We start from the raw sequence: 27,245 nt of genomic DNA on the forward strand, positions 1-27,245 counted from the left end.
GCCTGACTGCAGCCTCATAGACAATGAGCTATCAGAATAAGTTTCGACTATGGAGCCTGAGGGTGTGAATAAAACACAGGAAATCAAAGTCGAGCTCAAAATATATGTATTATGTTTGTTATGAGGAATATATAGACAGATGTACAAAAAAAAAAAATGCATATATATCACAAACAAAATAATGTTGACAATACAAGACAGCTTATTGGGTTCCAAAAGGAGGTGGGATGAGGTGTAGTCCAGTATGTGATTTATTTTAGTTCCATGGACCTGTGATAGGTCATGTGTCAACAGTTTGATTCAGTCCATAGGTTCATAATTCCTACCGCAACGTAGCGGTGGTCGGGTGGCTCGCCATCTCGCGCTGATCAGGGCTGATCGCGGGAGAAAAAAGAAACCTGACCGTTGAGTCGATTGTGAGGTAGTGTAAAGGTGAATGAATTGGCCGGGTTATTGCACGCTGTCAACTGGTCTGTAGTGTAAAATTTGTCGATATCTGACAAGTACGCCAACCACAGGGACAACAGCAGCCAGAGGAGCAGGGACATGCAGCTGATTGACCCGGAACTTATACAGGGTTCATTCCCGCCACAATAAAGGGACTGGCGGAAGTGGGGTCAGAAGTTACCGTGGTTACACAAACACACACCAATAACAACAGTATGGACCCAGTTCAATCCGTTTTAAGCCAGCAAGGCGTGATTGCGGATGCCGCTCGGTCTGCCATTTGTCCCACAGCGATGATGAAGCTGATCTGGTGGCCACCGTGTGGACCAGAGGATGCCTGTGTGGCAAGTGGAGGTGGCACAGCAGTCACGGCATGATCCGAGGCTCCCAGGCGGCTTGGCAGGCAGCCGTTACGCAAGACCACACAGAGCCCCAGGTGGAAGGAAGCCTGGTCTAGACAGCACGCCAACCTCAGGCTTGGCAGGGTCCTCGCGCACCCCATCCCGGCTGGGAAGGGCTCTTGTGTGCTCTGACCTTTGGAACCTGCTGAGCAGGTCCCTCACGTGCTCCGACCTCAGCAGCCCTCTTCCGGGGAACAGGCACTTGTGTAGGCATCTGCCGGGCACCAGCCGCTTCCACCCGCGGAGTGGGTAAGAAGCTTTAGTCAGAAGCTGCTGCAGAGCAGGGCCAAACATTCCTACTGGCCAACTACTATAACTACAAATCCTATAGTATAACCAATCAAATTAACCTAAATATTTCCTGACTACAGAAGTTTTCCACCTGATTTGGCATCAAATTCATCTCTTTAATAGATCACGGGGGCAGCACCCTAAGCAAAAAAAACCATTCCTCCCTCTCCCCAGCCACCTCTTCCAGCTTGTCCGGGGGAACACCACGGCGTTACCCAATGTGTCCTGGGTTGCCCAACAACTTATCGGGAGATATCTTTGTCAGATACACGAACCACCACAACTGGCTCCTTTCCATGTGGAGGAGCAGTGGCTCTACTCTGAGCCCCTCCCGGTTGGCTGAACCTCTCACGCTATCTCTAACGGTAAGGTCAGCCACCCTTCAGAGGAAGTTCATTTCTGCCGCTTCTATCTGCACTCTCATTCTTTCAGTCACTACCCACAGCTCGTGACCACAGGTGAGGGTAGGGACGTAGATCCCCTCTGCGAATCACTACCTTATGGTGGTGGAGGAGTTTGTGTGTCCCAGGGATCCCAGGGGCTATTTTGTCCGGGGGCTTCTGCCCCTGGTAGGGTCTCCCATGGCAAATTGGTTGTAGGTAGGTGAGGAACAAAGAGCGATTCAGAAGACCCCTATGAGTAGAACACCAAGAGAACAGTTCACCCTGCCAAGCATCAGGTGGGCGGGCCTTAGTCCATGGGGCCTGGCCCTGCACAGCCCAAAAAAGGTCCCTTTTTTGGGCTGTGCAAGGAACCTGCTGCCCACCACCCGCAGGTGCCGTAGGGGTTGGGTGCATTGTGTGCCGGGTGGCGGGCTGGAGCAGAGGCCCTGGTGGATCAATCATCAGTTACCAAAGCTGGCAATTGGAACATGGAATATCACCTCTCTGGTGGGGAAGGAGCCTGAGTTAGGCATGGGGTTGAGAGGTACCGGCTAGATATAGTTGGGCTCATCTCAACGCATGGCTTGGGCTCTGGAACCAGTCTCCTGGAGAGGGGCTGGACTCAGTTGCCCCTGTCCTAGATAACTCTATAGATATTAGAATTATGAAAGTGACCAGCAGAACTGAATGCCTGTGACTGTAGAAAACATGGACGACGCGACAGCTCCCCCAAAATGAAGCTAAAATGTCTCTATTGCCCCTTGGTGTATGGCTGCAGGGCTGCAGTAAAGGTCATAAACTCCGCCTACTCCATGTTAGCGGATGGGATTGGGGACAGACAAAAGTAAATTAATTCTCATCAGATACATTTTTTCAGATATATTTTTTCCAAAGATTCTTTCTTTTGTTATCAATAGTTCTTATCACGCTGATTTGTGTCCAAGGGGTCTCCTTTCCCATAAGTTTGATTCTATCGCGGTGATGTTAAATTGGCGTGTAACTTCATCATAACAGTTTTGACTGGCAGCTGCAGTCACGGAGAAACTTGCGTATCTCTGTTCAGGAATAGCAGATAGAGTGTAGGCTCTGAGAGAAGGGCCAGAGTTTTTGTTACAAAAACACGAACGACTGTTTTAACCTGACAGCCTGAGGTGTTCTTCAGTAAACTGGACTACCCGACAGAAGGACTCGAGGCCCCACTGCACCTTTTTGGTAAGTTAAACGTGTTTGTAAGCTAATCCATAATTACCGTCCTTAGCTCGGTCCTGAGACCTAGCTAGCTAACATGAGCACTCGGATGTCGGGGAAACTTGTTTTGTAAAATTCGTTTATCTAATCCTTGCAGGTGAATGAATTTATCCTGGATAAAAAAAATCAAGAGAAACGCCCCGGGCTGCTCAGTCATTAATTACCGTTACTGTACTTTTATTACAAGTATTATACTGTAAAAGTGACAGGCTGCACTCTGCTTCAGCTCCTGTGCAGAGCTGATTATTAAATATGTGCAAACAACAGTTTTCAGTCTCTTGCCACATCTGTAAAGACAATAAATACCAAATTTAAAAAAAAAGCTTGTACTTCAGTCACTCCTCATTAATCAGTATTTATGGATTAAACTGTAGAACTGAAAATGTAAGAGAAGAGCTTCAGATCCTGAGTGTGTGAGGACAGAAGGATCAGCTTTATTTCAGATTTGAGAGATAAACTTTATAATTCAGTTTGTGATGGTTCTGTTGTCTTTGTGATTACAGGAGCTGCCCTCAGATTCAGACCTCAGCACCAGATCATCCAACATGTTCACATGTTAACTGCAAAATGAACTGATGAAAACAGTGCAAAGGTTAAAGTACCACATGTGCTGTAGCGAAAGCTGCAGCTTTATTGATAAAGTTAAAGATAAAAAAAGAAAAGGATTAATCACCCATGTAACTGTGTCACTATATATCAGCATTAACAGGACCTCAGTTTGGTGTTTTACAAAGCTGCTGATCTCAAACCTGCACAGCTTCCGTTTTAAACACTTGATGTACTCAGCTGCATGAAGAGCACATTTTTCTGACACAATTAAATAAAACCTGATGAAGGTCAAAGGTTGTCACTTGTATTCAAACTACAACCTTGTGATCTGGAATTCTTTCACAGTTTTTTGCCGATAGTGTGTTATTTACCATAAAGTAATTCAAAGTTATTTATACCAGAGTAACTAGAGAGGATCATATATTTTTAAATATATAACTTTCTACAGGACTGAGTATAATATCTCTATGTAAAAGTCCGGAGCCTCTGGGGAGTATCCGAGTATTTATAACATTACACAAAGCAAAGGTCTCCATCACAGTGTTCATGAAATGCTGGGTTTATCCATCTCCTGGGAGGAGTGCGGAAGATTTCCCTGTGAGGGAGCTGCTGGTGAAGATCATGAGTCCTGCTTGATCAATGCGATGAGCTTCAGTCTTCCTGGTGTTTCTTAAATGATGCCTCTCTCAGTGGGTCAACAGAACTTCTGGAACAGGACAGCTGTGATGAAAGAAAGGGAAGAAGTTTCTCCAAACCTCTGGACCCAGGAAACCCAGCTTAGTCTTCATGGTATCCCTCACTAGTTTCTCCCCAGGGTGAATGTAGCTGTTGATATAATATGGACTCTATTATTAAATGAAAAAAACAAATTAGACTAAACTACTGAAACGTTCTGCTGCTGTTTTTAAAGTTTCCATGTTTCCATGTTACCAGGAAGGGTTCAGAGGGCTCTGAACATTTAAACAGTTTTAGATCTATTACACTCAATCTTAAATGTTAAAATCTTAAAGGACAACGTTACATTTTTTTATATTAACAGTAACTCTGGGCGTGGAGTGTGCAGCTGATCTCATCGCTGTCTAAAAATGGATAACAAAACCTAAGGAGTGCTGAACAGTGTTGGTCAAGTTACTTGAAAAAGGTAATCAATAACTAATTACTGATTACTTCCCCAAAAAAGTAATCCCGTTACTTTACTGATTACTTATTTTCAAAAGTAATTAGTTACTTAGTTACTTTTTAAAACATGATTTATCCCCTAAATAGGTAATAAAGCAATAGATCTTTCAGCCCAATTCTAATTTTTCTGCATAATCCATCATATAAAATGTAATCAAATGAAAAAGTCTTTTTAAAACTACTTGATAGGTTTGAAGCATAAACCTATTCGCTGGAACGTTAAGGACAATTAACTACACAGAAAAAGCAAGACACAAGTAGGCAAAATTCTTTGTGTTACTCATGTATGAGGGAGAGAACCACGACAAGCGCCGTTCCTTCGCTTGACCCCAGTAGCTCTCGTCCGCTCCCCCATAACATTGTTCTTTTATTGAGCTCACATGAATATACATAGTTTCATTAACATAAGAGGTCTACATACACACCAAGAGTACCTTGCCTGTGCGTTGTGTAAGTTTGTGTGTGTGTGGGGTCAAGATGTGACCCTGTGAAGACTCCCCAAAGCTGGTGCCAGGAGTCTAGCGGGTCCATCTAAACAAAAGGCTCTTACACTCAAACAGATATACGTGTGTTTGCTATACCATATATCAGCAAGAGAAGATACGACCTCTCCAAGGAGGTGTGTGATCTATGCCAGAACACTCTGTAGAGGAGTGAACGCACCCCCCTCTTCATGCTACACAGATATGTTACAGAACTCCTAGGATGAGACATTCTTTCAATCTACAAATGATTATATACTTCTAAGCATATATGAGTAAATATTTCTAAGCATAAATGACAATAAACAATATTAGTTTTAATCTTTTAACTTTATGCATCAAGCAAACATTAAATTATATGCAACATTCTCTGACTGGAAAAAATTTGTTTAACATTTAAACCTATTTTCTGCACATTCCACCATATAAAATAAAATCGTTTTTTGTGTTTACACTCACTCTTTCAAATCGATGCACGTAAAACACAGCAGAAAATTAATAAAATCAAAGACTCAGCGGTCCTGTTGCTCTATTTTCACCTGTATAGCAGGAGTGGGGCAGGCGGAGGTTTACCCTGGTGCAGGTGTGCTGCAGTGGTCAGTGGAAGGATATGGCAGTTTCTCTGTGAATTTCACATTCCTGTGGCAGCGTATTTGGTGCTTGCTCGGACCTTTAGGGGTTTTTTTGCTGTAAAAAGAAGTTTTCTTCCCACACAGTGAGCAGCAGACGCTAATGTTTTTTTTACTTTTTACAGAATCAAACTCAAAGTAAGGTCAGCACCTCCACGCTTTAAATGCTGCACGGTCATACACTCTCCCGCACTCGATATATTATCCATTTGTGATCTGCACGCAGCTGTTGCCACGAACGTTGCACTCGCTTACGTCATTGTCATGAGACACTCTCACAAAAAAAATAACAGTTTTAGTAACACAGTAACGCAGCGTGCTTAGGCGAAAGTAACAGTAATCGTTACTTGTAACGGGTTACTTATAATGCGTTACTGCCCATCTCTGGTGCTGAATCATTCAATAATACAGACTATTAGAGTAATAGGTGTGTAGCATCACTAGCAACAAGCCCCCAACACATTGCGTGTGCTAGCGGCTAATTTAGCAAACAACTTAACAACAGAGTGATTTTAGATCTTTTAGAACTATAAGATGATAAGCTGTGTGTCTTTTTCATAATAGTGACATGGTTGTAGTTACCTCAATTGAACGAGTCGTCAGTCGCGGTAAACCCATCAGCAAATAAACTGGGCGTGTTTGCGGTCACGCCCAGGGGGTGTGTGGGCGGGAGCGTTACACAGTCGCTCCACCTGAAGTCACTACCGCGCAGACTCTGGCTCCAAAAATGCAAGATGGCAGCCTCGGCAAGCGCGATATTTTGGCTTAATGTGAGGAGGTGCTGTAGCGTCGTCCATGTTTTCTACAGTCATTGGTGTCACTCTGTACTAGTATAAGTAAATCTAGTAGCTATTCACTGGTTTCCCTTTAGACTTAATAGAGGTCTAATTTAGTTTTCTGTTAGGAAATTTAACTTAAAGTGTTTTATTTGTCCCAGGGCAAAATCTCAGTTAATTATTTTTTTTTAAATTAATTAATTAAAATCTGAACTGTGGTGCAAACTGAGATATTCATCTTGAAATCTAGATTCAACATTAAAATTATTTTTGTTTGATGAAAAATGTCATTGTTTCTTTAGCCTGAACAGGTGTAACCTCTCTGAGAGAAGCTGTGAAGCTCTGTCCATGGTTCTCAGCTCCCACTCCTGTAGTCTGAGAGAGCTGGACCTGAGCAACAATGACCTGCAGGATTCAGGCATGAAGCTTCTTTCTGCTGGACTGCAGACTCCACAGTGTATGTTGGAAATTCTCAGGTTAGGATTTTTTGACTGATGATTTAGAATTATATAAGCTGACAGCTTTTACATGTACCTTTAAAATGTGACAAATGGTCTTTGATTTGATATAAATGATCAATTCTCACAATAAAGATCTGAGGACATACAGTGGGGCAAAAAAGTATTTAGTCAGCCACCGATTGTGCAAGTTCCCCCACTTAAAATGATGACAGAGGTCAGTAATTTGCACCAGAGGTACACTTCAACTGTGAGAGACAGAATGTGAAAAAAAAATCCATGAATCCACATGGTAGGATTTGTAAAGAATTTATTCGTAAATCAGGGTGGAAAATAAGTATTTGGTCAATAACAAAAATACAACTCAATACTTTGTAACATAACCTTTGTTGGCAATAACAGAGGTCAAACATTTACTATAGGTCTTTACCAGGTTTGCACACACAGTAGCTGGTATTTTGGCCCATTCCTCCATGCAGATCTTCTCGAGAGCAGTGATGTTTTGGGGCTGTCGCCGAGCAACATGGACTTTCAACTCCCGCCACAGATTTTCTATGGGGTTGAGGTCTGGAGACTGGCTAGGCCACTCCAGGACTTTCAAATGCTTCTTACGGAGCCACTCCTTTGTTGCCGTGTGGCGGTGTGTTTTGGATCATTGTCATGTTGGAAGACCCAGCCTCGTTTCATCTTCAAAGTTCTCACTGATGGAAGGAGGTTTTGGCTCAAAATCTCACGATACATGGCCCCATTCATTCTGTCCTTAACACGGATCAGTCGTCCTGTCCCCTTGGCAGAAAAACAGCCCCATAGCATGATGTTTCCACCCCCATGCTTCACAGTAGGTATGGTGTTCTTGGGATGCAACTCAGTATTCTTCTTCCTCCAAACACGACGAGTTGAGTTTATACCAAAAAGTTCTACTTTGGTTTCATCTGACCACATGACATTCTCCCAATCCTCTGCTGTATCATCCATGTGCTCTCTGGCAAACTTCAGACGGGCCTGGACATGCACTGGCTTCAGCAGCGGAACACGTCTGGCACTGCGGGATTTGATTCCCTGCCGTTGTAGTGTGTTACTGATGGTGACCTTTGTTACTTTGGTCCCAGCTCTCTGCAGGTCATTCACCAGGTCCCCTCGTGTGGTTCTGGGATCTTTGCTCACCGTTCTCATGATCATTTTGACCCCACGGGATGAGATCTTGCGTGGAGCCCCAGATCGAGGGAGATTATCAGTGGTCTTGTATGTCTTCCATTTTCTGATGATTGCTCCCACAGTTGATTTTTTCACACCAAGCTGCTTGCCTATTGTAGATTCACTCTTCCCAGTCTGGTGCAGGTCTACAATACTTTTCCTGGTGTCCTTCGAAAGCTCTTTGGTCTTGGCCATGGCGGAGTTTGGAGTCTGACTGTTTGAGGCTGTGGACAGGTGTCTTTTATACAGATGATGAGTTCAAACAGGTGCCATTCATACAGGTAACGAGTGGGGGACAGAAAAGCTTCTTACAGAAGACGTTACAGGTCTGTGAGAGCCAGAGATTTTCCTTGTTTGAGGTGACCAAATACTTATTTTCCACCCTAATTTACGAATAAATTCTTTACAAATCCTACCATGTGAATTCATGGATTTTTTTTTTCACATTCTGTCTCTCACAGTTGAAGTGTACCTCTGGTGCAAATTACTGACCTCTGTCATCATTTTAAGTGGGGGAACTTGCACAATCGGTGGCTGACTAAATACTTTTTTGCCCCACTGTATATGATGATGTAAGAAAAAAGTGATATAAAATAAGACTTTTTTTGCTGATACAAAAGGTTAACAAAACATGATGAATCAAGATAACTATATTATTAATAATTATTATTATTACTGAGCTAGAAGAGATGGGTAGAGTCTGGACTTCTCTGCTGCTCCCATGAACCGAACCTGGGTAAGTGGTGGACAATGGACAGATGGATTCTCCTTCTCAAATATATATAAAAAAAAACCCTCTCACCCCTGCGGACTGTCTATCCTTCAAGCTTGGGTCCCGTTTGGTTCTTTTGCCATCAGAATTATTGTCTGAAGGTCAAGAAAGATACCCAACAGGTTTACTATACCAAGTGGACCATCCCGGCCTTGCCATGTTGGTCCATTTGATTGACCTTTGTTTTTATTGTTTATGTATTTAATTTTATTTTTCAGTTGTTACATATGGAACAGACATGACTATTGGAAAGGAAATGGAGAAAAAAGAGTGGGAGGGAAAGAAAAACAGCGGGGAAGAGGGTGATAAAGGGCACAAAAAAAAGGGGGGGGGGGGGCGATACAGCTTAAAAACACTACAAAAGACCAAGAATAAAAGGATTAGATCTGCCTAACTTTCAACACTAGTTACGCATCACTATTTACACAACACTTCAATTTATCTCAGGATGGCTAAAACATACATTATTAGATTACTCTTGGCTAGATGTAGAATAAGCAATAATCTAGAAATTTCAGATCTACTATTTATCAGCTCAAACATCAAATGACATGAATGCCCCAGGGAGGGGCCACTTGCCCCTACTTTCCTTCCCTCCCCATCCCCAGCTGCCTCCCTCTTCCCGCTCCACCACAATCACCCACACATGCAGGGCCTTGGGGTGCAGGTGTGTCACCAGGGTGCAGGGGAGCCATTCATGCCCTGGGGGACAGGGCTACCTTAGAACACACAGGTACCTAGACCGGGAGTATAGAGTACGTCTGGGGAATGTGATTGTGTGTACAGTGTCTACTTATGTCTGTCTCCACATTGGGTGAGTGCTGAGTATTTGCATATGTGTGCATGGGGGTGGGAATGGATGTTCGTATCTGTGTGTGCCTGTTTGTCTGTGTCTATACAGGGAGTGCAGAATTATTAGGCAATTTGTATTTTTGAGGAATAATTTTATTATTGAACAACAACCATGTTCTCAATGAACCCAAAAAACTCATTAATATCAAAGCTGAATGTTTTTGGAAGTAGTTTTTAGTTTGTTTTTAGTTTTAGCTATTTTAGGGGGATATCTGTGTGTGCAGGTGACTATTACTGTGCATAATTATTAGGCAACTTAACAAAAAACAAATATATACCCATTTCAATTATTTATTTTTACCAGTGAAACCAATATAACATCTCCACATTCACAAATATACATATCTGACATTCAAAAACAAAACAAAAACAAATCAGTGACCAATATAGCCACCTTTCTTTGCAAGGATACTCAAAAGCCTGCCATCTATGGATTCTGTCAGTGTTTTGATCTGTTCGCCATCAATTTAATGTTTCCCTAAAAAGAATGAGTTCTTAGGACCCATTCTTTATTTACTTCCATATGCATATATTTTATACCTGGAGTACCTGGAAAACTCTAATGTAAAATAAAATAAAATACATTAGAATGTATTTATTTATTCACTTCCTGCAGTGTCCCTGGTTGTATGATAACAGAAGAAGGCTGTACCTCTCTGGTCTCAGCTCTCAACTCCAACCCCTCCCATTTGAGAGTGTTAGACCTGAGCTACAATCATCCAGGCATTTCTGGAACACAGCTGCTGTCGGCTGGTCTGAAGGATTCACAATGGAGACTGGACACTCTCAGGTATGGATATTTGTATTGTGAGGTACAGACCATACAATGATACAGACAGGATGAAACCTTTGGCAGAACCAGGTTCAGGAAGGACAACCAGTTGAAGGGGAGGGATCAGTGGAGCCAAATGTCTTTTATAAAAAGCAGTTAACATGAATGGGTAGTCTTAAATAATCACAAGAAAGTGTGACAAAGGGTAAAATGCATAAGGGTCTAGTGCAGTGTAATTTTAGAGATGTTGCACAAATGGAAGAACGCAGTCTTACATATTTGTTTAATATGTGCGTTGAAGGACATGTCCTGGTCAAAAATGACTCCAAGGTTCCTCACAGTGTTACTGGAGGCCAAGGTAATGCCATCCAGAGTACGCATCTGGTTAGAGACTATATTTCTAAGAATTTCAGGGCTGAGTACAATAACCTCAGTTTTACCTGAATTAACAAGCAGAAAGTTAGCGGCCATCCAGGTCTTTATGTCTTTAAGACATTCCTGCAGTTTAACTCATTGGTGTGTGTTATCTGGCTTCATGGACAGATAGAGCTGGGTGTCATCTGCACAGCAGTGTAAATGTATGCTATGTCTTCTAATGATACTGCCTAAGGGAAGCATGTATAATGTAAACAGAATTGGTCCTAGCACTGAACCCTGTGGAACTCCATAATTAACCTCAGTGTGTGAAGAGGACTCTCCATTTACATGCACAAACTGGAGTCTATTAGATAGATATGATACAAACCACTGCAGCGCAGTACCTGTAATACCTACAGCATGTTCTAATCGCTCTAATAGGATATTATGGTCGACAGTATCGAACTGAGGTCTAGCAGGACAAGCACAGAGATGAGTCCACTGTCAGAGGCCATAAGAAGATCATTTGTAACCTTCACTAAAGCTGTTTCTGTGCTGTGATGAGCTCTGAAACCTGACTGAAACTCTTCAAATAAGCCTCTGCAGATGATCTGTTAGCTGTTTGACAACTACTCTTTCAAGGATGTTTGATATGAAAGGAAGGTTGGAGATTGGCCTATAATTAGCTAAGACTGCTGGGTCTAGAGATGCTTTTTGAGTAAAGGTTTAACTACAGCCAGCTTGAAGGCCTGTGGTACATAGCTGATTATTAGAGATAGGTTGATCATATTTAAGATCGAAGAATTAATTAATGGCAGGACTTCTTTGAGCAGTTTTGTAGGAATGGGGTCTAAAAGACACGTTGATGGTTTGGAGGAAGTAATTATTGAAGTTAACTCAGAAAGATCAATTGGAGAAAAAGAGTCTAAATGAATATCAATGGTACTAAAAGTAGCTGTAGATAATGTTACATCTGTGATTTGGTTAAATGATGATCCTCTAAATTTGTGACACGCCATTTCCTCTCCAGCTTACGAGTTATCTGCTTTAGGCTACGTGTTTGAGAATTATACCACGGAGTCAGGTACTTCTGATTAGAGACCTTAGTTTTCCAGAGTTCCCCACTTGTTACGTTCCCCTGAGGGGTCTAGGCGGTGAGGGGGAAGTAACAAAAAGTGTCCGGGTCAGAAAAAGGAGTCAAGGAGGCAAAAGGGTTAAATTAAAGAGTTTTATTAAAGTTTCTATTAATACTAACTAAAAGAGATGGACAAGCCGCTATTACCGTTTAAAGAAACAAGCAAAACTCAAGCGTTAGTCAATAAAGTACAAAGTATGTCAAAAAGAGTGCAGCTCACTAGCTGCAAACACTCAGCTCACTAGCTGTAACCACACTAATGGCACTCTGGAGCTACAGTATCCAGAGTCGTACGTAGTGACGAGGTAAAATTATTAACAAGATAATCGACCTCTGTTGGGGTAGCGTTCAGATAGCTGCTCTGCTCTGTGTTGGTACAGGGCATTGAAGATGATAACAGTGGGTGGATTATATTCTTAAACTTAGTTACAGCGCTTTCAGAAAGACATCTACTTTGATAAAGTCTACTCTCCACCGCTGTGTAATCAATTATTGTAAATGTAAATGTTATCAGGAAATGATCAGACGGGAGAGGGTTTTCAGGAAACGCTGTTAAATGTTCAGTTTCTATGCCATATGTTAAAACAAGATCTAGAGTGTGATTAAAGTGGTGGGTGGGTTCTTTTACATTTTGAGAGAAACCAATTGAGTCTAATAACAGATTAAATGCCATGTTGAGGCTGTCATTTTTAGCATCTACATGGATGTTAAAATCACCCACAATAATGATTTTATCTGAGCTGAGCACTAAATGAGATAAAAAGTCTGAGAAATCAGACAGAAACTCTGTGTAAGGCCCAGGTGGACGGCAAAGCTGTGCAAGGAAATCACACATTTCTTTTCTAATACATGTTTCTAATAAATAATCTATGGAATATTCCCTCGTATAGCAGCACCTCTTTAAAAGTAATGACTCAGATGGAAGGATCCTGGTGATCATAAAATATTCTCTCCACTTGAAATGTTCTTCTTAAGATCAACTTACATGCTTACAGAATGGTGGAGCCACTCTGTAATGTCCATGTGTGCATGCTGACTGTGCTGCTCTGACCCCCCTCCTCCTTTCAGGGTGGAGCCTGCTGGAGTCCGATGGTTGAGACCAGGTCTGAGGAAGTGTAAGTGTGTTTTTAATGTGATTCATGAAAACAAAGCAGCACACATTCAACCATCTTCATCATTCTGATGTCAGGAGTCATCATCAAAGTGTCAATCAATGAACAGATGATGGATCAATAACTGCAGCTGGATTGTGTTTGTTCTCTCCATCAGATTCCTGTCAACTCACAATCGACACAAACACAGTACACAAAAACCTCCAACTGTCTGACAACAACAGGAAGGTGATACGTGTGAAGGAGGTTCAGCCATATCCTGAACATCCAGACAGATTTGGTTATCGTCTACAGCTGCTGTGTAGTGATGGTCTGACTGGTCGCTGTTACTGGGAGGTCGAGTGGAGAGGAGAGGTTCGTATAACAGTGAGTTACAGAAGAATCAGAAGGAAAGGAGTCAATAATAACTGTGTGTTTGGAAAGAATGACCACTCCTGGAGTTTATTCTGCTCTGATGATGGTCCTTATTGTGTCTGTCACAATAACATAAAAACATCCATCTCCTCCTCCACATCCTCCTCCTCCTCCTCCGTCTCTAACAGAGCAGCAGTTTATGTGGACTGTCCTGCTGGAACTCTGTCCTTCTACAGAGTCTCCTCTGACACTCTGATCCACCTCCACACCTTCAACACCACATTCACTGAACCTCTTTATCCTGGATTCAGAGTTTATTCTGGTTCCACCGTGAGTCTGTGCTGAGTTTAATCATTTAGTCTAAAGAGTGTCCTCCTGTTAGAGAAACAGGTTGAACAGATTAGGATTCAGATTCAACTTTATTGTCATTACACATGTATAAATACAGGGTAACGAAATAAAGTTTGCATCTAATCAGAAGTGCAAGAGCAGTAAGTGCTCTTGCACTTCTGATTAGATGCAAACTTTATTTTTGATTAGAAGTGCAATAAGAGTAGATTATATACAGGTAAGTGTAGAAAAGGTCGGAATAGTTCTGAACAGATTATGTACAAATAAGTTAAGTCTACAGATGTGTCATGGTCCGGAGTCTGTGACTCCGTGTTTATGTTTAGTCTATTAGTATTCTGTGGTTTTGGTTACCTTGGGTGTTTGTATTCTTCTGTTCATGTTCCTATGTTCTGTGTCCCCCAGTCTGTGTTAAGTTGGTGTGTTATGTCATTGCGTGTATGTGTTTCCTGTTTTATTGTGAAGGTCTGCGTCTTATGTGAGTGTTTTCAGTTTGCCTCCCTAGTCTCGTCACGATAATCACTCCCAGCTGTGTTCCCCACCTGCGTGTAATCTCCCTGTGTTCTCTGGGTGTATTTAAGTTGTGTCTTCTGTCATGGTAGTTGCTGGTTCGTCTGCGTTATTTTCCTCGCCGCCATTCTGTGTTTATTTCCTCCAGCTTCCTGGTCATTCTCCCTGCAAGGTACCCTCGTTAGTGTTCTGGTTTCGTGTTTAGTTTAGTTTTCCCAGTTTAGAGTTATTACCGTTCTGTTTCTCGCCACCCCTTTTGTTGTTCTTATCCGGTTGTAAATAAAGCTCATCCTCCACTTAAGCAGTCTGCATTTTGGGTCCTATTTCATATTCCACAAGATGTTTATATTGCTATACAGAGAGCAAGTATACATATGTGCTACATATATACAGCTGTACCGGTGTGTGGTAAACAGATCTACAGAGTGCTATGAATTAGTGATGGGCAGATGAAGCCCCATGAAGCACTGAAGCTTTTCATCCAATTGGTTCACCCCAACGCGAAGCTTCATGAAGCTTCATTTGCTCTAGCAGGACACCTACTGGACGTAAAAATAATAGCTGGCATGAATTTGAAGAGTGTGGCATTTTGCACACAGCCTGTAAATGTCAACAACAAAAGGAGTGTGTAAAACATGTATATTGTAGTGATGGCAGTATACTGTGTATATTTATAGTGGCAGTATGGGAAATGATTATTTGGAAATGCTTGAAATGGAAATGATCATTTACTGTGAGGTGAGGTGTGGTTGGGGTGTGGACAGTGGTTGTGCTTTTGTAACGTTGAGGTATGGACAGCTACACACTGAGGCTTTGAGCCTCAGTCCTGCCTGTTCACATTTTATTCTGTAAAAACAAAATTTTCACTGCTTTTATGACATTTTAGTGGGGAGAACATAGCTAGGATTTAATGATTTAACAAATCTTTTGAATCCTTTGTCCTCCACAATGCTAAATGGCTGGGAGTCCTCAATCACCATGCTGACCAGGTCTTCATCTATTTGAGATTGTTCTCCTGAGGAAAGACAATAAAGATAAAGCACAAATATAAATATCACACACGTAACTTATAACAGTTGTATAATATTGTTATATCATTTAGTAACATTACTGCATGCTATATTATCATTGCATTTGATGGCTCACCTGGTCTTGCTCCACGATCGGTGTCCCCCTTATTCTCATGCAAAGCTCTGTAGTGCCTAAGCATGGATGAGGTGTTGCTGTTATATCCCAGCTCCCTGGCACATAGCAAACACTTCACCTTGTACAAAAGTCAAGACAGCTCAACATAAATTGTATTGCACCATCAGTATCATGAAAATACATCTTCTGTAGAAATTTACATACCTTGTTGGGAGGAATAAGATCAAAATGTTCCCACACAGGGGAGGACATCCTCCTCTTCTTAGCTGGCTCCATTCTCTTCTGACTTTCCTCACTCTCATAAACCTCCATACGGTCTCCAAACTCTCACTAACCGCAACTCTCCATCAAACACCCACATTTTTGAATGAAGTCTGAGGGGTTTATATCGCTGTCATATCTCGCGGCAAAGTTCGAACCACTTCATGAACCAGTCACGTGGTACAGCCGGCAGCGAGGCTTCGAACGTCATCATTTTCAGCTCCTCCCATAAATGAAGCAAGCCTCGATACGCGCTTCGCGGAAACGCCCCCTCCATTACTCGACACACGCTCCGAAGCCTCGATACAGAACGTCCCATCACTACTATGAATATAGTACTCTGAACGGACTATAACAGTGAACCATGTATGCACTGTAACAGAGACTACACTATCATGATCATGGTCATTGGGAGGGATAAGGGGGTGTGGGTGGAAAGGTTCAGCGGGGACTGACTTCAGTAGTGTGACAGCTGTGGGGAAGAAGCTCCTCCTAAACCTGCTGGTTTTAGCCTGAAAGGTCCTGTAGCACCTTTTGGAGGGGAGGAGCTGGAAGAGTTTATTGGCAGGATGAGAGGAGTCTCTGAGAATGATGCGTGCTCGGCGTAGACATCTCTTCTTGTGGGCATCCTCAATTGCAGGAAGTGGAGTCCCTGTGATGCGTTAGGCAGTTTTCACCACCCGCTGCAGTGCCTTGCGGTCAGCAACAGAGCAGTTCTCATACCAGACTGTGACACAGTTGGTCAGGATGCTGTCTATCCCATAGCGACGCAATCACGGGTAAGAGGCAAGTGGAACCAAGCTGACTTCTGCTAAATGGGTCAAACTGGGCAGAAAGTCTACAAACACATAACATCCTTACAGAATATGATGTAACACTATAGATCAACTTAGCTCAGAATATATAAAGCATATAAACAATTACAGCAACATGATGCAACAAACACAGCAGCTACTGATCCAAAATACTCAAAGCTTCATAGAACTGAAACCAACATTTATTTTAGCTCCATTCTGCTGCTGATACAGACTTTAGGTTTCTGAACATTAAACTTGTTTCTGCCTTTCATGGTGTGTAACCTGAAGGCCCTGAGTACTCTGAGTACTTTCTCCCACACTGAAAACACTGGGATGATAACATTATTTGAACATTACCTAATAAGACTGATTCAGCACAGACAGTTTTGTTAAACTTTCCTAGCAGTCCTTCACAAACAGGGAACAGTCTGTCTATTCTCTCCATCTGTCAGCTGCTGCTGGCTCTTCCTCCTCCTCTTCCTCACACACTGCTGAGTTTGTCCTGGTGGATCATCAGGGCTGCAAAGCCTCACAGATGATGTGCAGCAGTGGGTCCCTCAGTCTGTCCTCACTCTGGACACTTGCAGTCGTCACACATGGAAATGAAATGTGTGATAAGCTGCAGGATTCAGACACAAGTGTAACTTATAAACACATGTTCATACTTTTATTACACAATCAGAGAGAAAGAAACAGAGAGAGAGTGCAGGACAGACAGACAGGTGACAGTCTCAGGTGTACACACTGCTACACAACAACACCAGAGAAGCAGGATTTAGTGTTTGTGTTATTACGAGTGTAAACAAGAAGAGTCCCAGATGGTACAGTGGACACATGTGTGACTGCTGTGATTAAAGCATCTTTCTTTCAGCTTAACGAGTGAACCGTCAGCTCGTTCAAACACACGTTAAAGTCCGTTTGGCTCGACACCACCAAACAGAGGCAGCAATATAACATAGCTCACATTAACAGTGCAGTGGATCCTGCTTGTGCCGTGATGTTCAGGACTGCAAACCGAGCAGCATCACTGACTTTCAGCTTGTTGTGTTTGTGGATATATGACTGACTTTAATTATCCACAAAATCATCACATTCTCTGTAAGATTAAGTTCGACTATTGAACGGCGTAAATTTTAAAGGCTTTAAAACCAAGTTAGTACAAACGTCACTAATGTCACATGACTTTCCCGACATAAATAAGTGACATAATATTCAGTACTTACTTTTGAAAGTTCACTCTTCGGCCGCTCCGCTTCAGCCGTCTGCCGTATTTTTCGGCAAAATTATCCACACCCCCCGCCGTGCTATGAATTGTGGGATATATGGTACCACTAAGCGTGCACCGGCCCACACTTCAAATTTGGGGAAATCGACAGCGCATTTGGAGTATGCATTTGAAGTACACTTCGGATTGGGACAGCCGTCGTTGCGACGCTGTGTATAATAGGTCTCAAAATGCATACTCCAAAGCGTGCGGTTGCTGGATTGGGACACAGCCTCAGAAACACATTATCACTCAGATATTTAACTGAACCGCAGGTGTGATCAGGCCTGTGTGTTTACGGGCTGAAACACAAACCAGAGTCCATTTAAAAAAGTCCATATTTAATGTCCCGTGGGAAAAAATGAGTGGATAATGATGAGCGGGAGAAACTGTCACGGCTTTAAATTTAATCAGGTCTCACATCATTTTCTTTCTTTTTCTTTTTTTTTGTAAATAAAGTAAATACAATTTTATTCAAGATAAGAATAATATTACAGTCCTTTACAATGAAATGCTAAAATAAAGACAGAAAAAAGTCTCCTTTCATCCTCAGCCTTGTATTTTGCACAGCCAGCGGGTCCTGATCACATGACCTCAGGGATCTGCTTTGAGTGCATTGATGTAAGTTCACTGATGTAAACTGATGCTTGTCCATGCTTAGCTCGTAGTTAAAAAAGTCTCTAGAAGTCAGCTCCCCCGCTGACCCCAGTAGGCACCCCCATACTCCGCGACCCGCCAGGGAAAGGGGGCCCAGGCCCATCCAGACCGGGGCCCAATGCAGCAGCGCCTCCCGGCCCCACAGAGCCCAGGACAGTCCACCCAACCCCACCACAGAGAAAACTGCACCCACCCCACCATCCACTCATCTTCCAGACTACATAACACCCAGGCTGAGATCTTCCTCCACCTCTCCTGTATCTCCCCCTCCTGCAGAGAGAGCTCCTGAGGAGAGGAAAGCTCCTGCAAGATGTGACAATCTCCCCTCACATCATTTTCTGACCTGATGCAGGTTAAGAACGATGCAGTAAAACCTCAGTGATCGTCTCACAGCAGGTCAAAACTCTGATCTTCATGCTGCTCATCCGTCCTTCCTTTAAAGTCCAAGAGAAAAAAAGGAAACTAGACTTCAGTTCAGCAGTGAATGGACTATACAAACATACAATACACCTGAAATAAGTTCACACTGCACACAAAACAAACCAGATGACTGTGTTCAGTCCACAAGGCTTCGCACAGCAGTTAAACAGTCCTGTAGAAATAAAATGAGCAACTTCCTCTGTTCTAGACTTTCCATCTGCTAGCAGACATCACAACAACCCACCTGAATAAACAAAACTGGAATTTACACCTCAATGGAGCTCTGGTACCTGGATTCACCATGGCAACAAGTAAATAAGAGCAGAGCTTCCATCGCCCGGTACGTCTGGTATATTGTAGTAAAAGACAACATCGATGTTACGGTCCACAGGTATGAATCATGTGATACCAGCATGTATATCAGACAGAGGATGTTCTCAGTGTGTGAAGACCTGAACCACATTAACATGATCACATGTCCAGAAGATCACATCTTAGGCCTTGTGGTGTTCCTGGTCAGCAGAAGTGAGGAGCTACAGAGCTAGGGTTGCCAACCGTCCCTTAAAATACGGAATCGTCCCGTATTTAGAAACAAAAGTACACGTCCCGTATTGAGCTAATAAGGGACGCACTTTGTCCCGTAATACAGTGAGAATCAAAAGTAGTCTATAAATGTTTATGGAATTAACGCTTTGTTTGAAAACATAATTCCCAGCCCCTCTCCTGCTTTGTGACCAATGAGCTGACAGCACACTTATGACAATTCGAGTATGACAATTCAGATTACCGCTCATCTCATTGGTCGAGGAAAGGTCGCTTACGGAGAAAATACCGGAAGACAACAGATGACCACAACAAGAAGCATGGCCAACAGGGAAACAAACGCCGTCACTGCGGTGCAAGTCTCGGACGACAGTACACCTAAAGCTGGACAGACACTGTGCGATTTTTTCAGTCGCGCCATTCAGCTCCTGCTCAAACTGCACGATTGACTCGCAGGGGTTAGACGTTGGTAGGTCACGATGCAGGTCTCACACTATACCGCCCGATGCTCTGATGCGACCTGAGTGCTCACACTGTGCGTCCATAAAATTAAGGTTATAACAGAAAATCTGTCGCTCGCTCTCTCTGTCTCTCACTCACACAGACACACCACCACCATCAACTTTGCTAAATTGCTAATGAAAAACATGATCAGGCAGCTGTGACTGAGCAGCAGTGTAAATCCAACTATTTTCACGGTTGTTGTGGTCGTGATAATTTTGTGAGGCCACATCGAAAAGGCTCGGATGAGCTTTTCAAAGTTCTACAAGTTGTGCCTCCATCGCTTGTGTCCAGATCACACGCTGCACAGCCGTGCTGCTCCGTCTTTTTCACGGCGTTTACGTGTTTGCGCGCGAGCAGTGTGAGCGGCTGTGGTGAGAACCTCACGAGCGATTGATGATCGGGAGCTGGTCGTGAGGTGTTAATCACTTCTCGTTACCCCACGTATACTACACGATGAAGGCCAAAATCGGTCCGATCACTCAAAAATCGGCTCAAAATGGGCCTAAAACCGCACAGTGTGAGCCCAGCGTTAGAGCAGCAATGTTTGTTCCCCTCAGAGAAAGGGAAGAATGGGAAAAGGAAAACACCTGGCTGGAAAAAGTTAATATGGGCATGTGCAGTGAATATCAGCGCTATGTGGCCAGACGTGTGATAATATAATTTATTTTGTGTAATAAACGACTGCAAGGATAGATGATTACAACAAATAGATGACTAATACATAAAAGTAATACATAGATGAATAATGATGATGAGTTAAGATGCGTAATCATGGGAACAAGCGGGTTTTCAAACGGGAGCAGCTGATTAGCATTAGAAAAGCTGAAATAATACCTCAGCTGAAGCCAATTGTACTAAATGCACTAAATGTGCACTGTTACAAGAATGTTTTTCTTTCTATTGTTTTCTATTATTTTAAGTTAAGCAGGACAGAGTTCTTTTAAAGAAAGATTTACTTATATTCTCAAAAGTTAAGCATGACAGGCTTCTGTTTAAGAAAGAGACCTGTTTTATGTGTTAATGTTGTCATTTTGAGCTAAAAATAAATGGCTAAATGATCATTTGTTTCACATGTGTTCATATCACAAAGAATACACATCTACTTAAATCAAATTCAAGTCAAAGGGTTAAAAAAATAATTTCACACACAAAAAAAGAGCTAGAAAATTCACCACACTGGGAAGGGTGAAGACAACTGGGTCGCCCGGCCCTGGCCACGAGGTGTCCCTTATTTATTTTTCAGGGAGTTGGCAACCCTATACAGAGCAGAAAGCAGAATATTCATGTTTTCTTTTTACAAGGATCGGATTAATTCATGAAGAATGAATTGAAAAACAGAAGGCACAGACAACACTAAAGCTTTAATAATCGGGTTATGTTCACACACACATAAGATTCACATTCCTCAGTGCATCACAGCACCAGGTTAAAATAGACTGTAGTAAAGTAAAATTATAATAATTCTGGTATTCTATGGCAAATGCCAGTCAGGCTCCATGGTGCCGGGCAGTGAGCACAGGGGTCAAACTCCAGCCCTCGAAACTTTTACCTGTTCCTGCTGCAACACACCTGAATAAAATTAGTAGGTCATTTGCAAGACTCTGTAGAACAGGGGTGGGAACTCCAGGCCCCGAGGACTGGTGTCCAGCAGGTTTTAGATAGACCACCTAAGTGATTAGTTCATTACTTCAAGACATGTTGAAATGGTCATTTAGCCCTTTAAATCAGCTGTGTTGGAAGAACAGGACACATCTAAAACCTGCAGGATGCCGACCCTTGGGACCTGGAGTTGGACATACCTGCTATAGAACTTGCCTGCATGCTGAATGGCAGTTCAGTCATTTGATGCATGTCACAGCTTGTCATGGTGCAAAAGGACTACTTTTGACACCACTGCACTAGAGGATGTCGGGCCCTCAGACCACCCTCATGAAGTCTGGTCAGGAGAGACAGAGAGGGAACATCAAACACGAGAAACACAGGAGGCAGTAAAGATGGCAGACATGATGACATAAACCTAAAGATTACATAACAAACCTAAAAGCAGAAAATACAAACACTAAACGTAGAAGAAATACAGTCACGACAACCAGAAAGATCAACATACTGTCATGGTTCGTTGTGTGGCAGGCAGGAGAAGGACCCAAGATGCAGACTCACAGACACGGGGATAAACTTAAAGAACACAGCTTTAATGCTGGCACGGCAGAACGTAGGAAATACAAAACTAAACTGGGAAAACTAAATACAAAGCTCGCCAAGAAACACAGGGAGGAACACACACAACATGAGGGAGAACACGACGCCGAACAGAGGGAGACTCAGACAGAAATACACAGAGGGTAAACGAGGAAAGTGGGCACACACGGGGAACACAGGTGACACTGATAATCATAACGAGACAGGGCGGGGTGAACTGAACATGACATGTACAGGCACAGAGGTACAGACAGGAGGAGAGAGAGAGCACGGGGAAACAGACGTAACGGGCTGGGGAAACATGAAACAACCACAAAGGGAGACGAGGGCTCATAAATACATAGAGGGCACACAGGGGGGAGAGAGCCATGAAGGGAAAACACTTAGGGAACAACACAACAGGGCAACTCAGAAAACATGGCCTAAATAAGGAACAAAATACAAAAATACATGAAAACTAAGAATACTGGGCCCACATGGCCCAGGACCATGACATCACCCCCCCCCCTAAAGGGCTGGCTCCCGACAGCCCAAACCCGAAAAACAAAACAAAAACAGAAAACAACCCACCCAGGGCGGGAGGCGGGGGACCAGGACGGAGGGACCAGAACGGGAAACAAAACAAACAACAGAAAACACAGGAGCACATGACCATAGTCCAAATAAAGTTCAGGGGGCCGACCCAGAGCCCACAGGCACAAGAGTTCACGGGTCACACGGTCGGGGGGCCGACCAGGCGGGTGGCACAGGTGACAGAGCTGGTCCGGAGGCCGGCCGTGCGGAAGGCAGCGGCGGAGGAGACGACGGAGCAGTTCAGGGGGCCGACCGCGCGGAAGGCAGCGGCGGCTCTCCAGTGTCAGGCGTGCTGGCCATGGCCCGGTGGGCACAGGACCAGACGAAGCACAGGCTGAAGACTCAGAGGCTGGACCAGACGAAGCGCAGGCTGAAGACTCAGAGGCTGGACCAGACGAAGCGCAGGCTGAAGACTCAGAGGCTGGACCAGACGAAGCGCAGGCTGAAGACTCTGAGGCTGGGCCAGACGAGGACGAAGACTCTGAGGCTGGGCCAGACGAAGCGCAGGCTGAAGACTCTGAGGCTGGGCCAGACGAGGACGAAGACTCTGAGGCTGGGCCAGACGAAGCGCAGGCTGAAGACTCTGAGGCTGGGCCAGACGAAGCGCAGGCTGAAGACTCTGAGGCTGGGCCAGACGAGGACGAAGACTCTGAGGCTGAAGCCGGAGCCGGACCAGGCGGAGCAGGAGCAGCTGATGCAGAGGCCGGACCGGGCGAGGATGAAGGCTCTGAGGCTGCAGCTGACGAAGCACAGGCTGGAGCTGCAGCTGACGAAGCACAGGCTGGAGCTGCAGCTGACGAAGCACAGGCTGGAGCTGCAGCTGACGAAGCACAGGCTGGAGCTGCAGCCGACGAAGCACAGGCTGGAGCTGCAGCCGACGAAGCACAGGCCGGAGCTGCAGCCGACGAGGCACAGGCCGGAGCTGCAGCCGACGAGGCACAGGCCGGAGCTGCAGCCGACGAGGCACAGGCCGGAGCTGCAGCAGACGAAGCACAGGCCGGAGCTGCAGCAGACGAGGACGAAGACTCTGAGGCTGGGCCAGGCGTAGCAGAAGCACAGGCAGAGGCTGGCCCAGGCGTAGCAGAAGCACAGGCAGATGCAGCCGGACCAGGCGACGACGAGGCGGTCGCAGGTGGCGGCTGGACAGGCTCCTCGGGCCCTCCAGCTGATGCGGCGTGAGGCTGAACGGGCCCCTCGGACCCTCCAGCGGAGACAGGAGGCTGAACGGGCCCCTCGGACCCTCCAGCGGAGACAGGAGGCTGAACGGGCCCCTCGGACCCTCCAGCTAACGAGGCATGAGGCTGGACGGGCCCCTCGGACCCTCCAGCTGACGAGGCATGAGGCTGGACAGGCCCCTCGGACCCTCCAGCTGACGAGGCATGAGGCTGGACGGGCCCCTCGGACCCTCCAGCTGACGAGGCATGAGGCTGGACGGGCCCCTCGGACCCTCCAGCGGAGACAGGAGGCTGAACGGGCCCCTCGGACCCTCCAGCTGACGAGGCATGAGGCTGAACGGGCCCCTCGGACCCTCCAGCGGAGACAGGAGGCTGAACGGGCCCCTCGGACCCTCCAGCTGACGAGGTAGATGGCGGCGTGGGAGCCGCGGAGTCCTGGATGAGCTCATCCGAGCTCCCAGCAGGAGCTGATGCAGAGCCAGAGAGATTTGAGACCCCTGGCTGGATGTTAAGCTGACCAGCGGACCGTACTGCTATCGGGGACTGGGCTACAGGAGCTACTGGGGCCTGCGCTACAGGCGGCACTGGAGCTACTGGGGCCTGCGCTACAGGCGGCACTGGAGCTACTGGGGCCTGCGCTACAGGCGGCACTGGAGCTACTGGGGCCTGCGCTACAGGCAGCACTGGAGCTACTGGGGCCTGCGCTACAGGCGGCACTGGAGCTACTGGGGCCTGCGCTACAGGCGGCACTGGAGCTACTGGGGCCTGAACCGGGGGTGACACTGGAGCTACTGGGGACTGAACCGGGGGTGACACTGGAGCTACTGGAGACTGAACCGGGGGTGACACTGGAGCTACTGGAGACTGCACCGGGGGTGACACTGGAGCTACTGGAGACTGCACCGGGGGTGACACTGGAGCTACTGGAGACTGAACCGGGGGTGACACTGGAGCTACTGGAGACTGAACTGGGGGTGACACTGGAGACCCAGGTGACACTGGTGTACTGGGGTGAAGGCAGCGAGGATGCAGTCTCTCTCTTAAGGGAGGATCGAATGATTTAGCGATAAATCTTGACGGGAAAAGATGCCGATGCTGAAAATACCAGGCAGCGGGGGCTTCCAGGAGGGTAGCCGACTGAGCTGTGAAGGGCTGCGAGGGAGCTAACTGAACTGAGGGTGGCTGCGAGGGAGCTAACTGAACTGAGGGTGGCTGCGAGGGAGCTAACTGAACTGAGGGTGGCTGCGAGGGAGCTAACTGAACTGAGGGTGGCTGCGAGGGAGCTAACTGAACTGAGGGGGGCTGCGAGGGAGCTAACTGAACTGAGGGTGGCTGCGAGGGAGCTAACTGAACTGAGGGTGGCTGCGCAGGCGATAAGCAGCTCGCTTTGACCTCCGCCACACAAGACACAGTTCCTGAATGAACAGTCATAATGTCTGGAAAAGACACAGAGTCCTCACTCACCACAGCAGGTGAATTAGGAGTCCGAATGTCCGGCTGTGGGGTGGTGCGACGGCGGCGTGAACGCCGTTCCTTCTTGACTGCAGCTCCCGATGAACCAGACAACGGCGCTTCGTGCGCGCCGGGCGGCGTCGCAGAGGCTGGTGAACTGGGTGCTGATGGAGCGGTAGATGAGAGTTCCTGGAAGCTCAGGGGACCCCCGAGAGCCAGGCGGGTTCCCCGGAAGATCTCCTCATAGTCAGGAGCTAGCCACGGCTTCCACCGGAGCTCTTCATCCAGTTGATGGCATGCTGCACGCTGCCGCTCCTCCAGGTCGAAATCCATGACCTCCCCCGCATCCTCGTGTGGCTCGTTGGAGGGCGAAACATGCCGTAGCGCGGGGCGACGGCGACGCGAACGCCGCTTCCTCTTTGAGGTGGTCGTGGATGAAACTTCGATTTCTGTGGCGACCGGCTCCTCGTCTTCTGACCACATCCGTGCCAGATAGGAAGCGGAGGACGGGTAGGTCGGTCGAGGCGGTGAGGGTGAACGACTGAGCTGCGACAGCGAAGTGGAAGCCGGCGAGTAGAGGGACGGCGCCAGCGTAGAGGAGTGTGGTGCCGTGGCGAACCTCAGCGTGCCGACTTGTATGCTCACAGCAGGCGGAGGGGAGGCTGCGCGGCCACGGGGCTGTGGTGACGCAGTCCGCACACCGGACCGCTGATGCTGCCGAGGGCAGGCTGGGAGGATGGTGCGGAGGAAGTCCGAGATCAGAGGGGGTAGCGCCTCCCATAACCAGGGAAAAACCGTGACGCTTGTCCCCAACGAGGAAAGTAACTCCTCCCTCTCCTCCTCACTAGAGCTTCGGCTCCACTGGTAGCATAACGACTCCACCGCTTGTATTACGTCTCTGCCAGGAGTCGCTGGGTCCATATCGTGGTCGCGTTCTTCTGTCATGGTTCGTTGTGTGGCAGGCAGGAGAAGGACCCAAGATGCAGACTCACAGACACGGGGATAAACTTAAAGAACACAGCTTTAATGCTGGCACGGCAGAACGTAGGAAATACAAAACTAAACTGGGAAAACTAAATACAAAGCTCGCCAAGAAACACAGGGAGGAACACACACAACATGAGGGAGAACACGACGCCGAACAGAGGGAGACTCAGACAGAAATACACAGAGGGTAAACGAGGAAAGTGGGCACACACGGGGAACACAGGTGACACTGATAATCATAACGAGACAGGGCGGGGTGAACTGAACATGACATGTACAGGCACAGAGGTACAGACAGGAGGAGAGAGAGCACGGGGAAACAGACGTAACGGGCTGGGGAAACATGAAACAACCACAAAGGGAGACGAGGGCTCATAAATACATAGAGGGCACACAGGGGGGAGAGAGCCATGAAGGGAAAACACTTAGGGAACAACACAACAGGGCAACTCAGAAAACATGGCCTAAATAAGGAACAAAATACAAAAATACATGAAAACTAAGAATACTGGGCCCACATGGCCCAGGACCATGACACATACATAAGTCTGGGTCACAGAGATCCAACTGTGGGTTTCCTGTTTTATCTTCAAGGACACAACAATGACGATTCATGTTGATATTGATGAGACATCCTGTTAACAACTATGTTTATCAGTGTCTCCTGGCACTCACTTTTTAAATAAAGTTTAAATAAATCACCGCCCATGTGTTCCCGGTGAACAGTCACTAGAGGGCAGCAGAGCTCCCTCACACTCACCTGAGACTCAGAAACATGTCATCACTCAGGTATTTACCTGAACCACAGGTGTGATCAGTCCTGTGTGTTTACAGGGAGAAAACAAACCAGATACCTTAAAAAAAAAGTCCATATTTAACATCAGGGAAAGGGAAAGTCTGGAAAGGCCTTCAACTTTGGCTACCAAGGATCTTCCACTGATGGATAAATCCCTTTGAAGCCAAAGATTAAATCTTTGTTATATTGAAGTTATGAGGGACTAAATGTTCAGATAATCTA

The 27,245-nt window shown here is 45.7% G+C and overlaps 1 protein-coding gene across 1 annotated transcript in view; it reads left to right on the forward strand.

The window, feature by feature from the left end:
- The window catches only part of LOC146618067 (NLR family CARD domain-containing protein 3-like), a 37,365-nt gene extending 23,629 nt beyond the window's left edge, over positions 1 to 13,736 (forward strand). Inside the window, exons 6-9 of the mRNA XM_085373554.1 lie at positions 6,688 to 6,861; positions 10,278 to 10,451; positions 12,994 to 13,040; positions 13,195 to 13,736. Coding sequence (XP_085229680.1) covers positions 6,688 to 6,861; positions 10,278 to 10,451; positions 12,994 to 13,040; positions 13,195 to 13,736 — 937 coding nt within the window. The remainder of the gene's footprint in view (positions 1 to 6,687; positions 6,862 to 10,277; positions 10,452 to 12,993; positions 13,041 to 13,194) is intronic.
- The last annotated feature ends 13,509 nt before the right edge of the window (positions 13,737 to 27,245 follow it).

The sequence above is a fragment of the Diplotaxodon limnothrissa genome, linkage group LG15, assembly GCF_057381915.1.
Source record: "Diplotaxodon limnothrissa isolate DT_005_m linkage group LG15, D_limnothrissa_male_GT1.1, whole genome shotgun sequence".
NCBI lineage: Eukaryota > Metazoa > Chordata > Actinopteri > Cichliformes > Cichlidae > Diplotaxodon > Diplotaxodon limnothrissa.